At 47.9% G+C, this 15,713-nt stretch overlaps 2 protein-coding genes across 6 annotated transcripts in view; one reads left to right on the top strand and one right to left on the bottom strand.

Moving 5' to 3' along the window:
* Positions 1-15,713, top strand: part of ICAM2 (intercellular adhesion molecule 2) — a 30,225-nt gene that overhangs the window by 3,991 nt on the left and 10,521 nt on the right. Inside the window, exon 1 of one of the 4 annotated variants that reach the window (XM_089316804.1) lies at positions 2,809-2,853. The exons of 2 other annotated variants lie outside the window; for them this stretch is intronic. In XM_089316804.1, coding sequence (XP_089172930.1) covers positions 2,824-2,853 — 30 coding nt within the window. In that variant the 5' untranslated portion in view covers positions 2,809-2,823. Of the gene's footprint in view, positions 1-2,808; positions 2,854-9,394; positions 9,552-15,713 lie in introns of those variants that run through there. One more of the 4 variants, XM_051825831.2, reaches the window with a different exon arrangement.
* LOC100357092 (proline-rich protein 29) overlaps positions 1-15,713 on the bottom strand; it is a 40,984-nt gene that overhangs the window by 3,626 nt on the left and 21,645 nt on the right. Inside the window, exon 4 of one of the 2 annotated variants that reach the window (XM_089316806.1) lies at positions 13,547-13,881. The exons of the other annotated variant lie outside the window; for it this stretch is intronic. Coding sequence (XP_089172932.1) covers positions 13,854-13,881 — 28 coding nt within the window. The 3' untranslated portion in view covers positions 13,547-13,853. Of the gene's footprint in view, positions 1-13,546; positions 13,882-15,713 lie in introns of those variants that run through there. 2 annotated transcript variants of the gene reach the window in all.

Consider the following 15,713-nt stretch of genomic DNA (forward strand, 5'->3'; position numbering starts at 1 on the left):
TCTTATAACCTGTAGACTTCTGTATACATTCAGTGACAAAAACATGCAATAGAAAGGGAAGAAGAGAGGAAATGAAGGAGGAGGGTGGGGGAAGGGGAGAAGGTTACTCTTGCAGACAGGCCATTTGATGCCATCTGCATCCCCAGAGGTGTCAGCCCCATGTTAGAGGTGTGGAAACCAAGCCTGGAGACATCAAAGAATGTGCACATCTGGGCTGGGACTTAAGCAGGCCTGACTCCCCAAGGATGTTTGCCCTTAACCACTGCCTGCTTTCCTTCCTAGATTGTGGTTTAGCTCCAGAAACAACATGTTTCTTGGCTTTGGCCTTGACCTCAGGAGAGCTGTGGCAGTGCCTAGCCAAGACCATGGGACGCCAGACTCAAAGATTTGTAGGGACCTTCTGGTTCTCAGAAACATCTGGCAGAAACCCAGTCCTTACAGCCTCTCTGGCACTTCTCTTCCAAAGCTCAAGTTTGAATGTTGGGATGATGGAAAAACCCAAATCATTGATTAGCATTAAAATTCTGTTTGTGAAAGCTAGAGAAAAATCTTTTCCTCCTGAAGTAAAGGGTAACAGTGTAGTAGAAACCTGGAGTTTCTGTAAAAGCATGTATCTTTAGAACAGTTTCGAGAACACAGAATGTTCCAGAAATAAAGTATACTGAAACAAACATTGACCAAAAAGGTCTTGTCAGATGTCAGCTGCAGACTGAGGAGAGTCAGCTTTATGATGAAATGCAGTTGAAACACTTGGATTCCTTTGAGTTTCTTTTCCTGGCATCTACCATAACTTCCTTTTTAAAACTGAAAGCCTCCATTTTCTTCTCTTTTACAGTAGAGAATTATTTATTGAAGAAAGCATCAAAACTTCTTTTTCCACCGCAAACCTGTGTTTCTATGTCATGATGACTTACCCTTCCCCTCAAAGCTTCAGCTTGGTGAGCCAAGGTTTTTCTCTCCAGCATTCATCTCGTGGCTCTGCTGACATTTTATTTGCATTCTTGATTCCTGTCAGTAGAGTCCTGAGTCACAGGATGTGCAGATCTTTAGGATTTTGTTGTGGCTTTGGGTTGGTAACAATGACCTGCTTGTTTATTTTCCTGCACTAATTAACAGAGAAAGTGATTGCAACAGGCCCTCAGAAACGCCTGTGGGCAAAGCACGTGCTGGAACACCTGTTCTGAGCCTGGACAAGCAGCCTCAGTTCTTTCAGGTCAGAACATCTGTCTCCTTTATCAAAAATCTCCATTAAATGTCTGCCAGATTTTGAAACTATAGAAAAAAGAAACTAAAGAATAATTGGCTCCTAATCCTATGACCAAGAGGTAACCATGATTTCCTGCTCTTTTTTTTTTTTTTTAAAGATTTATTGATTTTATTTGAAAGGCAGAGTTACAGAGAGAGAGAGACAGACAGACAGACAGAGCTTTACTCCCCAAATGGCTGCAATGGCCAGAGCTGGGCCCATCCACAGCCAGGAGCCAGGAGCTTCCTCCAGGTCTCCCATATGGGTGCAGAAGCCTAAGCACTTGGGCCATCTTCCACAGCTTTCCCAGGTGCATTAGCAGGGAGCTGGATCAGAAGTGGAGCAGCTGGGACTCAAACTGGTGTCTGTATGGGATGCCTGCACAGCAGGCAGCTGCTTTACCAGTTAAGCCACAACACTGGTCCCTTCTTGCTCTTTTTAAACTGTACATCTTTGAAGTATTGTATGTGGAAGTTCTAAAACTTTAGTGACCATAGAACTCTATCGGACTGCTGGGCTGTGCTGTTTTACACTTTATTTTATAAAATTTCCTGATATCGGAGCCCTTTGTGTGGGCTGGGGCACGTGCTCTAGCCTGACTCCAAGTCCCGTCCTGGAAACCTGCACGTGTCCCAGCTGTCCCAGCGAGGTGCAAGGGCCAGCAAGTGGCTTGGCTGTGCTGCCCCAGGGCCTTGCAGCTGGAATGGAGGGGAGCAGGGAGCAGGAGGAAGCACCGCTGGCAGCCAGAGGAGGCCGTGCCTGGCAGCAGGGGCTGGGCTCGGTGGGGTCGGGGCGGGGGGTGAGAATCCTGCATGGGCTAGGAGCCTCCCACCTGGAGTTGGATTCTGGTCCCTGTCACAGAAGCGTCTGTGACTGAGGCCAGCCCTCCTAGAGGGCTGTGTAAGGAGGGCATCCTGGGAGCAATGGTCTCCAGGACTGGAAGATGGCTCATTCCAGGAGAGAGAGGCAGGACTCGCTGAGGCCCAGTACTGGTGTGTGACATTTTTCTGACTTGGGCTGGAGAAAGAAAATCTGAGGAGCCTCCCAGTGCGAGGGGAGAAGTTGCTGGATTCAGATTCCAGAGACTGGCTGTTTCTCACTGTGCCATCGCCAGGGCCGGTGGCCTTGGACAAGTCTCTGTGCCCTTCCACGGAGTTTCTACTCAAATACTCAGGACGTCCAGAGGTGGGCAGGACAAGAATGCCAGGGTAGGCCGGTGCTGCGGCTCATTAGGCTAATCCTCCGCCTGTGGCTCCGGCACCCCAGGTTCTAGTCCCGGTCGGGGCGCTGGATTCTGGCCCGGTTGTTCCTCTTCCAGGCCAGCTCTCTGCTGTGGCCCGGGAGTGCAATGGAGGATGGCCCAAGTGCTTGGGCCCTGCACCCGCATGGGAGACCAGGAGGAAGCACCTGGCTCCTGGCTTCGGATCGGCACAGCACGCTGGCCGTGGCGGCCATTCGGGGGGTGAACCAACGGAAGGAAAACCTTTCTCTCTAACTCTGCCTGTCCAAAAAAAAAAAAAAAAAAAAAAGCCAGGGTAGCAGACAGCTGTGCTCAGCACTGAGAGAAAACCAGGTGGATGCGGAATAGGGAAACCACCCTGGAGTGTGTGAGTGCGAAGGGAGGAAGCAACCTGGAGAGGGCTGTCAGGGGGTGCTGGGACTGGGAGTTAGGGTGCTGCAGTGAGCTGGGGAACTGTGCTGAGCTGGGGAACTGAGCAAATTTGGGTACTGTGCTGAGCAGCATTCTCTAGTTTGGGGGGTACTGCAGTTGGGGTAGTGTGGCACTTGGGGTACTGTGCTGAGCTGGGGCACTTTGAAATTGGGGTACTGTGCTGAGCTGGGGTACTGGGTATTGGGGATACTGTGCTGAGCTGGGGTACTGGGTGTTGGGGATACTGTGCTGAGCTGGGGTACTCAGTGTTTGGGTACTGTGCTGAGCTGGGGTACTGCGGTGTTCGGGGTACTGTGGTGCGGTGAGACTTTGCCCACCTTCCTGGCCACCTGTCAGGCACACAGCAGTACCGGGGGTTGTGTCTCCCAGTAAAAGCAGGAACATAGGTGGATACAGAAGGTTTTTTACTGCCCAGTTTGCAAGACGGATCAAATAAGTGGCCAAACCTCTCCGTAACTAGTAAGTGGGGGCAAGAGAAATGCAGGTGTGTGCTGTGCAGGCTGCCCTAAAATTTGAGGGTTAAGGAGAGCCTCCGAGAGCCTGCACCTGGGCACCCCAGTCGGTCCAGGCCTTCTAAGTTTGCTGCCAGTTGGTGGCAGCTGCCTGCTCCCAAGGAAATAACTGTCCCAGTCCACACGATGGGAAGTGTTTTCACCTGTGTGCTTTGCTCTGTTTTTCCAAATGGTCTCCCACAAGTGTGAATTACTTTAATAATAAGGAAGAAATCATCGTTGTTAAGCGCCTCCTTCTTGTGTGTAAATGAAGAGTGGCTTGGAAGAGCCCTGGATTCTTCTAGCTGAGGAGACTTGTGAGCTTCTCTGCAGCTGCTGGCCTCTGCTCTCAGCACTACAGCTCACAGCTGCGTCTCCTGCCCTCTCCCCGCCGCCTGACGCTGAACCACCACCGGCCCCAGCCCTTCCTGGCTTCCCAAGCCTTTCCCATCTCGGGAAAATTTCCCTCAAGGTTTTCCTCTCCCTCTGTTGTTCATCCCACTTTGTTGTTTTTCATTTATTTCATTTTATTTATTGGAAAGGCAGAAAGAGAAAAAGAAATCTGGTGGTTCATTCCCCAAATATCTGAAACAGCTGGGGCTGGGCCAGGCTGAAGCCTGGAGCCAGTATTTCTATCTGAATCTCCTGTGTGATTAGCAGGGACTCAATCACTTGAGCCCTCACCTGCGTCTCCCAGGGTTGCATTAGCAGGAAACTGGATCACATCGGAAGTGGAATACCTTGGACTTGAACCAGGCACTCCAACGTAGGTTGCCACTGTCCCAGGCAGTGACTTAACCTGTGGTGCCACAATGCCTGCCCCATCCCCTACCTTCACAGGACAAAGCACCCTGCTTCTTTACTCAGCATTTCCCACGATGATCTGGACTCACAGTCACTCCTTTAGGGCAATTCCTCAAAGTCCCAAGGGTTGGTAAACTTCAAAAACAGGGTTCAATGGCCAAATGAAATATTAGGCTTAAAAATGTGCTGAATTTACTGGGACACTTTTCAGGGGCCCTTAATTTGTTAACAGAATATTCTCCACGAGGGAGTATACACGTATCTCCAATGACTGCCTTTTATTAAAAAAAGAAGGGGAGGTAGAGAAGCGGCCAGCTGTGTTGTCCAATGGGCTAAGCCGCCATCTGCAGTGCTAACATCCCATCTGGGTGCCAGTTCAAGTCCCGGCTACTGGACTTCCAAACCAGCTCTCTGTAAATGAGCCTGGGAAAGCAGCAGAGGATGGCCCAAGTCCTTGGGCCTCTGCACCCACATGGGAGACCCAGAGGAAGCTCCTGGCCCAGCCCGGGTCTTTGTAGCCATTTGGGGAGTGAACCGGCAGATGAAAGACCTCTCTCATCTCTCTGCCTCTCTCACTGTAACTCCGACTTTCAAAAAAAGAAGGAAGAATGTTTGGAATAGCAGAGATAGTGTTACATTTTCTTCAAATCTTCTTTCATGTTTGTTTTTGGGTTCCAAGGAAGATATCATTCCCAGCCTCCCTTGCAGCTAGGTCAGAGCCATGTGACTAATTCTGGCCAATGGGAGTGGCAGTAACTCATGTCTGCTCTGAGCACAAGTGTGAAAGAGCTGGGACGCCACCCTCTGCTTGCTCTTCCGTGACTAGCTTAGGAGTGGACTCTGAGCCCTGGTGGAGAGGAAAGGAGTAGGAAGACATGACCAAGTCTTCCATGAATCCCAGGTTGGGGAGAGTCTTGAGATGAGGAGTAGACGTGGGCTTTGGGGTGATGCACCGAAGTGGGGATTTCCTAAACCAGGGAAGGGGCTTGGACGTCAGGCCCCAGAAATGTCCGCTCTCACCATGGACCCTGATGGCTCCATCTGCAGGAAGGGCGTGCAGTTAGAGCTGCTCACAAACCTTGCACAGTGAGGGCAGTGATTTATTGATTTATTTATTTTTTTTTTTAAGAAACTTCATGTGTCTTTGGATTTTGCCTTTTTTCTCTGTAACCGAGCAGCAGCCTTTGGTGTCTTTCCTAGGAAAACAATTCCTTTTCTCACGTTTGTACCTAGTAAAGGATCCCAATTTCCTTCTGTCCCTTGCAGTATAAGTTAAAGAAAAGGGCAGCTGATGTCCCTGGTCTCCAGGCAAAAGGCATCTCCCTCGCTCAGCTCTTTGGCTGGTGGATGTTTCTGGAGAAATGTGTGCATCCGCATGAATCAGAATCCTGTCTCTCAGGATCCCAGCTCATTACAAACCTGCTTGTGATTGTGGCGTCACAAGGAATGTGATCCCCTACAGCCACACTGCCCATGGAATTGAATTGTCAGGCCTCTAAGGCTAGGTGGCAGGACGCTTGCTCACATGGCCACTAGATGGCGCCAACAGGCAGCCCTGTTCCCTCAAGGCCATCAGCGTGGACGCTGCTCCTCCTCCCTACTAGCAGCTGGGTTCCAGTGCCGGGAGGCTGGGGTCCAGACCAAAGAAGGCTAAGAGGCCTGGTTTTGTAGACAACCCTATTCCTCCAGTAGTCCAGGCAGTTTTCTGAATCATCCAGACTAAGTTTTCTCATGCAAAGATTAACCCATAGCATATGTGCAACCCCTCCCTGAATGATAGGGATGATCTTGGGGTCTGGCAGTCTGGAACCCACAAGGACACGGATGGGTGTGTGTCCTGCACCTGCTGTAACTATAATTATAAGCTTTAACCATAACCACAAGCTTTGCTGAGTGCTTGTCATGTGCCAGGCTCGGAGTCAGTGTTTCACACTTATTTCTCCCAGAAGCCCTTCCAGGGGGCTTTGGGGTAGGCAGAAGGGTCTCTCCGGTGTTAAAGCTCAGACATGGGACCCCAGCTGCCTGGCATTTGGAATGTGAACCAGCAAATAGAAGATTGATCTCTTTGCCTCTCTCTGTCACTGCCTTTCAAATAAGTAAAAATAAATAAGTGAACCTTAAAAAAAATAGGGGTGAATGAGACCTGAGGCTGAGAGAGGGAGAGGAAAACCTCAAGGAAATTTTCCTGAGATGGGAAAGGCTTGGGAAGTCAGGAAGGGCCGGGGGCTGGTGGTGGCTCAGCTCAGGCCACAGGGAGAAGGGCCTGGGGAAACAGTGAGGGTAGACAGGATCAACAACAGAAAGGTGCGTAGGGTGCATGTGACTCAAAGGCCCCATCAGCTGGGAGAATTTTATTTAAAGAGCAGAGTTAGAGAGAGAGAGAGATCTTCCATCTGCTACTTCACTCTCTAGATGTCCACGATAGCCAGGGCTGGGCCAGGCTGAAGCTGGGAGCCTGGAGCTCCATTTAGGTACAGGGACCCAAGTACTTGGGTCACCACCTGCTGCCTTCCCAGGTGCATTAGCAGGGAGCTGGATCGGAAGTGAAACAATCAGGACTTGAACTGGTGATCATTTGGGATGCTGGCAGCAGCTCAATCTGTCACAGCACAATTCCTGCCCCATTTTTCTTTATTATTAAAGTAATTCATACTCGTGAAAGACCATTTGGAAAAACAGAGAAAAACACAAAGATGAAAACACTTTTCACTTTGTGGTAAATATGCAATATTTGAGACAGACTGGAAACAATTGTCTCATAATTCCCATTTAACTTGGTGCCTGGACTTTAGAAGAGCTAGAAATAATACTGGTGTCGGTGGCTAGACCTTAGGGACGGGGGACTGCTCAGGGAGAGCCATGGAGCTTGGGTCCCCAAGGACACTCGGCCACGGGGACTTCTCACTGCCCTCTCCCCGCCCCAGCTCCAAGTATTAGGGACCCAGCTTCATTTAGAGATTACAGGGCTGATGCCAGGGAGGACAGCCCTTGGCCCCAGTGGTGCCCGAGGGGTCTGAACCCTGACCTGCAATCTCTTGCCACAAACAGCCCATGCATTTCCTTCTTTATACCCCAACCCACAGAGTGTCCAAATGCAGCGAGAGGCTACCTCGGACAAAACAAAGTCCAAATCATGCAGAAGCAGTTGTCAGCCCCAGCTATCTACAGTGAATTGTCTACAAGTGCTTATGTGCACGTTTTACCCAATACGCTGCAGCTTGCAACAACTCAGAATGAGAAAAACCATGGTCAGAGTGCCAAGTTACTGGAGCTTGGGTGAAAGCGTGTGTGCGCTTTCCCAACACTGATGGGGGTTCACCACCCCCTTGTCATGAAGGCCAGCACCCAGTAAAGCCACCAGAGCCAGGGCAGTCCAAGGCAGTTTATTCTGAAACATTCCCTGAGTGACTGGAGGTACCTCTTTGGGTTAACTCTTACCCTCCCTTTGCACTTGGCAGAGACTGGTCTAAACAGGTGTCAGGAGCACCCACACCTCTGTGCACCCGACCTCCATCGTACAGACCCATGGCTGCTGTGAAGGACAGACTTGGCCTGGGGCAGTGCCTCTGCTACAGATGCTGCAACCAGCCAGGAAGGTCTCTCTTTCCCAAACTTGTTTAAAAACCACACACACAAAATACCAGAAGGTGGGGTTCCATGACACCACCCTGTGTGGACCAGACATTTGGTCAGAATGTGAGGTTGAGTAGGAGTTTGGAAGTGCCCCCCTCTGTCTAAAGGAAAAAGAGCTTTCCTCCAGAAAAGAGCCATCACAGCCATCTGGGGAGTGAACCAGTAGATGGACGTTCTCTCTCCCTCCCTCCCTCCCCCCACCTCTGTCCCTGTCCCCTCTGTCTGACTCTGCCTTTCAAAAACGACGACAACAAACCTACTTGCTGCCAATCATATAAAATTATAGCACATATAACTATGTACAACAGTACTTGGGAAATGATAATAAGCAAGTATATTCCTGGTTCATGCATTTACAAAAAAAAAAAAAAAAAGACGAAGAAGAAAGAAAGAAAGAAGGAGAATGACTGGACTGGGGGATTTCCAGGCTAGGGCAGGAAGTTCTAAGGGAGTCGCTAGGAGAGATGAGGGGTCTTCAGGAAGTTCATGGAGAATTGCATTATCTTTTTGTTCCACAGATGTTTGGAAGCCCCCTTGTATTGGGGGGGGGGCAGAGTTCGTGGGAGAAAGGGGCTGTGTTAGTTAAGTTCCCTCACTCAGGTCCATTGTGGCACTGATGCCTAGTATCTGGCGCTCACCATTGTTTCCAGCCCTGGCACAGAGGAGGCTCCACTCCAAAAGGGGTCTTTGTGACTCACTGCAGGTAGGAAAAGGCAGAACTCACGTGTTTTGGGGTCAAAATCAAGATACTGACTCTGCACGTTTCAGGGCAAGCACATTCTTAACTCCGTCCATGGGGAGATTTCCCAAAAGAACTGCTGTGAAGAAAGAGGCATACAGGCGCCAGGAGAAGCTGCTCCAGAGCTGCAGGCCCTCAGCCCTCGTGGCCCTGAGCCTTCCATGGTCCCTGCTGTGTTCTCATTTGTGTCTTTGGTGAACCTGGATTTGGTGGCCGGGGCCAGCCAACAGCTCTGCTTGGTTCACTCGCAGAAAGCATGCTTGGTTCATACTCTCTGCTCACTTGTACAAAGTCACTCTGCTAATTTTTAAAATATTCTATTGCTAGGCACAGTGATGGGTATGATGCCATAAAAATGCACACGTAAAAGTGGTGAGGGGCATTGTGGCACAGTGGGTTAAGCTGCCACCTGCAGCTCCAGCACCCCATATGAGTGCCAGTTTGAGTCTTGGCTGCTCCACTTCTGATCCAGCTCCCTGTTAATACACCTGGGAAAGCAGCAGAAGATGGCCAAGTGCTTGGGCCCCTGCACCCATGGGGAAGACTCAGATGGTGTTCCAGGCTGCTTGCCACAGCCTGGCCCAGTCTTGGCCATTTTAGCCATTTAGGGTGTGAATCAGTGGATGGAAGATCTCTTTCTCTGTAACTTGCCTTTCAAATAAGTAAATACATCTTAAAAAAAAAAAAAAGTGGTTACAGTTATAAATGTGTTGTGTACAATTCACAACAGTAAAGAAAAGAGGGCGGGTAGAGACAACACGAGGTCAGTTGGGGTGGGAAGCTGGGTTCAGGAAGCACGTGACTGGAGACACGTAATGCCTGTGGGGGTGTCCACAGCAGCTGTGACACTTGCACTCACCACCACCTTGCTAGCTTCTGGGTTTCAGTTTCTCGCTTGCCCTCCCTCTAAACTTGGCTGCATGGAAAGAGTCTGGGGCAGTGTCACCGCCTGAGCTGCGGCCCCTGGTAAGTGCGGGAGCTCTGGATCCCAGGAGCCGCTCGGGCTCCACGTTCTCCTCTGCCAGCTCTTGCTCTGCCCTGCTCCAGGGCCCGCCCTTGTGGTGGTTTCCTGTTTGCCACCTCCCCATCCCCACCACTCATCCCTGCCCCGGGCTCTGGGGGGTGGGAGTGGGGGTTCTGAGCAGATGCTAGGAGAGGGAGGGGCAGTCCCCTTCACCACCCAGGGCAGACGCTGGGGGTTTCTGATGAGATTCCTTCAGTGACATCCTGTCCGTCAGAGTTGGAGGGGGCTCTCCTACGTGAGACTTCCTCTTTCCAGACATGTAGGACTTGCCCTTCTCTGCATATTTTTATAGTGAAATTCAGCATGGTAACACATGTGCACATAGTGCTGCACAGAAACAGAGCAAGCACCCGGAGGCATCAGTCATCACAGGATGGATGGCCGCCAGACCCCACCTCTGCTTTCCTCCTGTGTGAGACTTGCCTCACCCAGGGGTCGGAAAGCGCCCTGTGGAATTTGGCGGGTATTGCTCTTGATTTTTAGTAGGACTTCGTCCATGCACATGTCTACTTATTTTTATTTTATAAAACAGTTATACAGCATTTACTGTGTGCTACATTCATTTAATTTGTGCATGCACACAACAACCCTATGAGGAAGGTGTTTTTAATCCCATTTTAGGGACAGGTGTTTGGCACAGCAGTTAAGATGCCAGTTAAGATATCAGTGTCCCCCAAAAAATAATAATAAAGATATCAGTGTCCCATGTCGGAGTGCGTGGGTCTGATGCCCAGCTCTAGTTTCCTGCTAATGCAGATCCTGGGAGGCATTTGTGATGGCTCAAGTGATTGGGTTCCTGACACACATGTGGGAGACCTGGGTTGAGTTCCCTGGCTTCCACCTTTGGCCCTGACCCAGCACTGGCCATTGTGGTCATTTGGGAAATGAACCAGCAGATGGAAGCTCACTGTCTCCCTCTGCCTATCTTCATGTTCTCCCTCTCCCTCCCCGACCATCCCCCTCCCCTCCTCCTCCCCCTCCAATAAATAAATTATTTATTTAAAAAGATCAGTCTTTAGGGGCCAACGCCATGGCACAGTGGGTTACTCCTACACCTGCGGCCCCGGTATTCCATATGGGCACCGGTTCTAGTCCCGGCTGCTCCTCTTCCAGTCCAGCTCTCTGCTGTGGCCTGAGAAAGCAGTGGAGGATGGCCCAAGTCCTTGGGCCCCTGCACCCATGTGGGAGATCAGGAGGAAGCACCTGGCTCCTGGCTTCAGATCAGCGTAGCTCTGGCCATAGCGGCCATTTGGGGGTGAACCAATGGAAGGAAGACCTTTCTCTCTCTCCCTCTCACTGTAACTCTACCTCTCAAATGAATAAATAAAATCTTAAAAAAAAATCAGTCTTTAAAAAAAAAATCTCATTTTATGGATGAGGAAATTAAGGTCCAAAGAGATTAAGTGACTTGCAGAAGTAAACACAAGGCAGGTGTCCTGGTTTTTAGTGCAAATATTTTCTGAGGGCAGACAAGACCATCTAAGAGTGGAATTGTGGGTTATCAGGCACAAGAGCATTCAGCTCTGCAAGAGCAGGCATTCAGGCTGTGAACCAGAAATGAAGATCTGTGTGTGTCTGTTTCTCTGCCTTTCAAATCAACAAAATTAAATAAGCGTAAAAAAATTTAAAGTTTTTAAAGTTGTCTTTCACATGTAAGTACTTAATCTAAATGCAACTGACTTGTACATTTGGCATGAGATAGGGGTGCTTTTTTTCTTCATTTAGTTGATCAATTGGTCCAGAATCATTTAATCTACTCTTCTATGTGAGTGCTCTACAGTGACACGCTTGCCACATGTCAGAGTGTTGTGCAACCTCAGGTCTATTTCTGGGATCCTTATTCTGTTCCATGAGTTAATTTCCCTAGACCTACTCTGATACCATATTTTACTGTAAGTCTGAATGTTAGCAGAGAAAAATCTCATTTTATTCTTCTTCAGGGGTTTCTTGGTCCTTTTATCCTTCCATGTGAACATTAGAGTTCGATTTCTATACTCGGAGTTAGTTGGATTGCACTGAATCTGTACTTCAGTTGGGCGAGAATTTTTATCTTCACACCATAGACTCTTCTACTTGTGAATGTAGTTTATCTCCATTTATTTAAGTTGCCTTGAATATTTTTCAATAAAGTTTTATAATTTTCTAACTATAGATAATCACAGGTCTAAATTTTGCTATATTTATTCCTACACTTGGGGGGGCTATTAAGCTGGTCTATTTTTTTAAAAGGCTTCTTTGGGGAAATTTTTTTTGAAGATTTATTTATTTTACTTGAAAGTCACAGTTACACAGAGAGAGAAGGAGAGAGAGAGAGAGAGAGAGGTCTTCCATCCACTGGTTCACTCCCCAATTGGCTGCAACGGCCGAAGCTGAACCAATCCAAAGCCAGGAGCCAGGAGCTTCTTCTGGGCCTCCCACATGGGTGCAGGGGCCCAAAGACTTGGTCCATCTTCTACTGCTTTCCCAGGCCATAGCAGAGCACTGGATCTGAAGTAGAGCAGCTGGGACTAGAACTGGTGCTCATATGGGATGCCAGCACTGCAGGTGACAGCTTTAGCAACTACGCCACAGTGCCAGCCCCAAAATGGTCTATTTTTAAAATTATATTTTTGCATATAACTGATTACACAAATGCCACTTATTTTTGGATGTTGATCTTACAGCTAGCTGTGCATCTAAAATCTTATAATTTTGAATCACTTATTTAATGATTCTTTTGAATTTTCTAGCTAGATATACCATATGCAAATAATGATGGTTTTGCTCTAATCCAGTCTGTAGACTTTTTAAATTTCTCCACCCACTTTGTGCATGTGTGTGTGTGTCTGTCTGTCTCTCTGTTTTATTGCTCTGTCCAGAATCTTTAGTACAGTGTTAAACTGAGCTAGAAATTACAGACATCCTTGTTTAATGCCAATTTTAAAGGAAATCTTCTTTTAAGTTTTACTCATTAAAAATAGTATGTAAGTTTTCTATCAGGTTAAGGAAGTTTCCTACTAGTTTGCTAAGAGTTTTTATCATGAAAGGATGTTGAATGTCAGCAACTTTTTTTCTTGATCTGTTGAGATGATTGGATTTTTTTTCTTAAACCTGTTCGTGTCCACTTTTAGTTTAGACTCTCAGGCTTCAGCCTGGCCCAGTCCTGACAGTTGTGAGCAATTGGGGAGTGAGCCAGCAGATGGAAGGTCTGTCTGTCTGTCTATCTCTCACTCTCACTCACACTCACACTCTCTCACTCTCACTCTCTCTCCAACTTTCAAATAAATAAACCAAATACATTCAGAGACAAAACTGTAGGCAAAGGGAACTCAGTTCTGTGGGACCTTGGACAGCCCTGCAGGATGCCTCCCAGAAGTGCCCACTGAGAAGGAGACTGGAGCACGGATCCACAGCTCCTATCCCTGCATTGGGTGAGGCTGGCATCTTTGGGACCTTAACTCTCCTGCACTTTGGGGAAGCACTAGCAGACACACAAATGGTTCCCACAGCATAGAAGAAGACACAGAGTCAGAAAGGCCAAGAAAAAACATGGAATAAGCTTGAGGTGGGAAGCTAGGAGCAGAAGGTGAGTTTGAGCTTGCACAAAGCAGTGCACTACAGAGATTAAGTCGGCGCAGTACAGAGGGGCCGGCAGTAACGGGTGTCTGCAGGCTTCTCTTCTGTGGGTAACCAGCCTTGCATGCCTGAGATGACTCTGACTCAGAAGTGGCATCTTAATATTTTACACACCATTGGGGTATCTGAGGCACTGGCATTTTTTCTTACAATGGTGTCATTTCTATTCATGAATGAGACGATACTTATCTCATGTGGTTGTTAGATCTCATCAGCCCCCTGGGATGTAGGATGAGGTAGAGGGTGTTACTGCATTCTCAGAGATTTTATTAAGTGACAATTATTCTTATGTAAAGTTTAGCAAAATCATCACGACCTGATATTTTCTGTTGGGAAGATTTTTTTAAAAGATTTATTTTATTTATTTGAAAGATATACAGAGAGAGGGAGGTAGAGACAGAGAGAGAGGTCTTCCATCCGCTGGTTCACTCCCCAGATGGCTGCAACAGCTGGAGCTCTGCCGATCCGAAGCCTGGAGCCGGGAGCTTCTTCCGGGTCTCCCACGTGGGTGCAGGGGCTCAAGGATTTCTACTGCTATCCCAGGTCATAGCAGAGAGCTGGATTGGAAGAGGAGCAGCCGGGACTGGAACTGGCGCCCATATGGGATGCCGGCGCTTCAGGCCAGGGCTTTAACCCACTGTGCCACAGCACTGGCTGCTGTAGGAAGATTTTAAATTACTGATTCCATTTAGAGAACCATTTAGGCTTTTTATTTCTGCAGTTTGATAGGTTATATATATATATATATGTACATATATATATATATTTTTTTTTTTTTTTGACAGAGTGGACAGTGAGAGAGACAGAGAGAAAGTTCTTCCTTTTGCTGTTGGTTCACCCTCTAATGGCTGCCGTGGCTAGCGCATCGCACTGATCCGAAACCAGGAGCCAGGTGCTTCTCCTGGTCTCCCATGGGGTGCAGGGCCCAAGCACTTGGGCCATCCTCCACTGCACTCCCAGGCCATAGCAGAGAGCTGGCCTGGAAGAGGGGCAACCAGGACAGAATCCAGTGCCCCGACCAGGACTAGAACACAGAGTGCCGGCGCCACAGGCAGAGGATTAGCCTATTGAGCCACGGCACCAGCCAATAGGTTATATTTTTCTAAGATAGGGTCTACATTGTTTCATAGTTTACAGCATAAATGACATTCTTTATTTTCAGTTGTTGTAAAACACACATCAAATATGCAGGTCGGATGCATTGATTCACTCACCTTGTCTGGCCCCCTGAAACTGAAACTCCTTGCGTCTTAAACAACAGCTTCCTGTTTCCCCTCCCCCAGGCCCTGGCAACACCATTCTACTTTCTGTCTATGAATCTGTAGAGTCTGTATCTTGCAGTTACATTCCGATTTTTGCAGGGTTAGATGAGCAAGACAAAGAGGAGACAGACCACAAACTCAACAGCCAGAACATATTTATTCAGAGACAAACTGGAGAGGGACACACTACAGAGAGCAGGTTCTCGTACAGGCTCGGGGCTTCTATAGACAGCATGGACTAAGGCAGAACTCCTAAGACAGCAGTGCTGCTTGGGAGGGTTTGGGCTAACAGCTGAACACAAAAGATAGCCATGTGTCTGTGACAATGTCATTTCACCATCCAGCAGTTTTCATCCCCAATAATGTTTGTGCCTTCTCTTTGCTCATAAATAGATTTCACCAGACTTGCCTTTTGTATTAGTTTTGTTTTGTTTGTTTGTTTTTTTCCCAAAGAACTAACATTGGTTTGAGTGAGTCTCTCTGCTATGTTTTTGTTTTCTGTTTGACTGGTTCCTGCTCTTATCTTTACTCCCTGTTGTGTCATGTTTGGTTTGACTTGATTTACTGCTTGGCCACTTATTTCAGGATTCTCTTCTAACATAAGCATTCAAGGCTGTCAGTATCTCTAAACATGACTTTTGCTGTATCTCACAAATTTAATGTGATATTTTCATTATCACTCAATTTTGAGAATTTATAAGTGTGTGTTTATGGATTGTTTTTTGGTTCTTTAGGGTATGTTTTAAAATTATCAAACATATGGGGATTTTAAAACATCTTTTTAAAGATTGTATGTTCTCTAACTATGGGTACAGACCAAAATTTTTTTTTAATAAACAATCCAATTTTTTTAAAGATTTATTTATTTATTTGAAAGAGTTACACAGAGAGAGGAGAGGCAGAGAGAAAGAGGGAGAGGTCTTCCATCCAATGGTTCACTCCTCAATTGGCTGCAATGGCTGGAGCTGCATCAATCTGAAGCTGGGAGCCAGGAGCTTCTTTTGGGTGTCCCACACAGGTGCAAGGGCCCAAGGACTTGGGCCATCTTCCCAGGCCATAGCAGAGAGTTGGATCAGAAGTGGAGCAGCCGGGTCTCAAACCAGTGCCCATATGGGATGCCGGCACTTCAGGCCAGGGTGTTAACCTGAGGTACCACAGTGCCAGCCCCCAGACCAAGCTTTGTATTTCAGCTCTTCTGTTCATTCCTTGATTTTTTTCTGTGTCATG

This window comes from Oryctolagus cuniculus, chromosome 17 (assembly GCF_051225735.1).
Source record: "Oryctolagus cuniculus isolate XC-2025 breed Fujian yellow rabbit chromosome 17, ASM5122573v1, whole genome shotgun sequence".
In the NCBI taxonomy this organism is placed as follows: Eukaryota; Metazoa; Chordata; class Mammalia; order Lagomorpha; family Leporidae; genus Oryctolagus; species Oryctolagus cuniculus.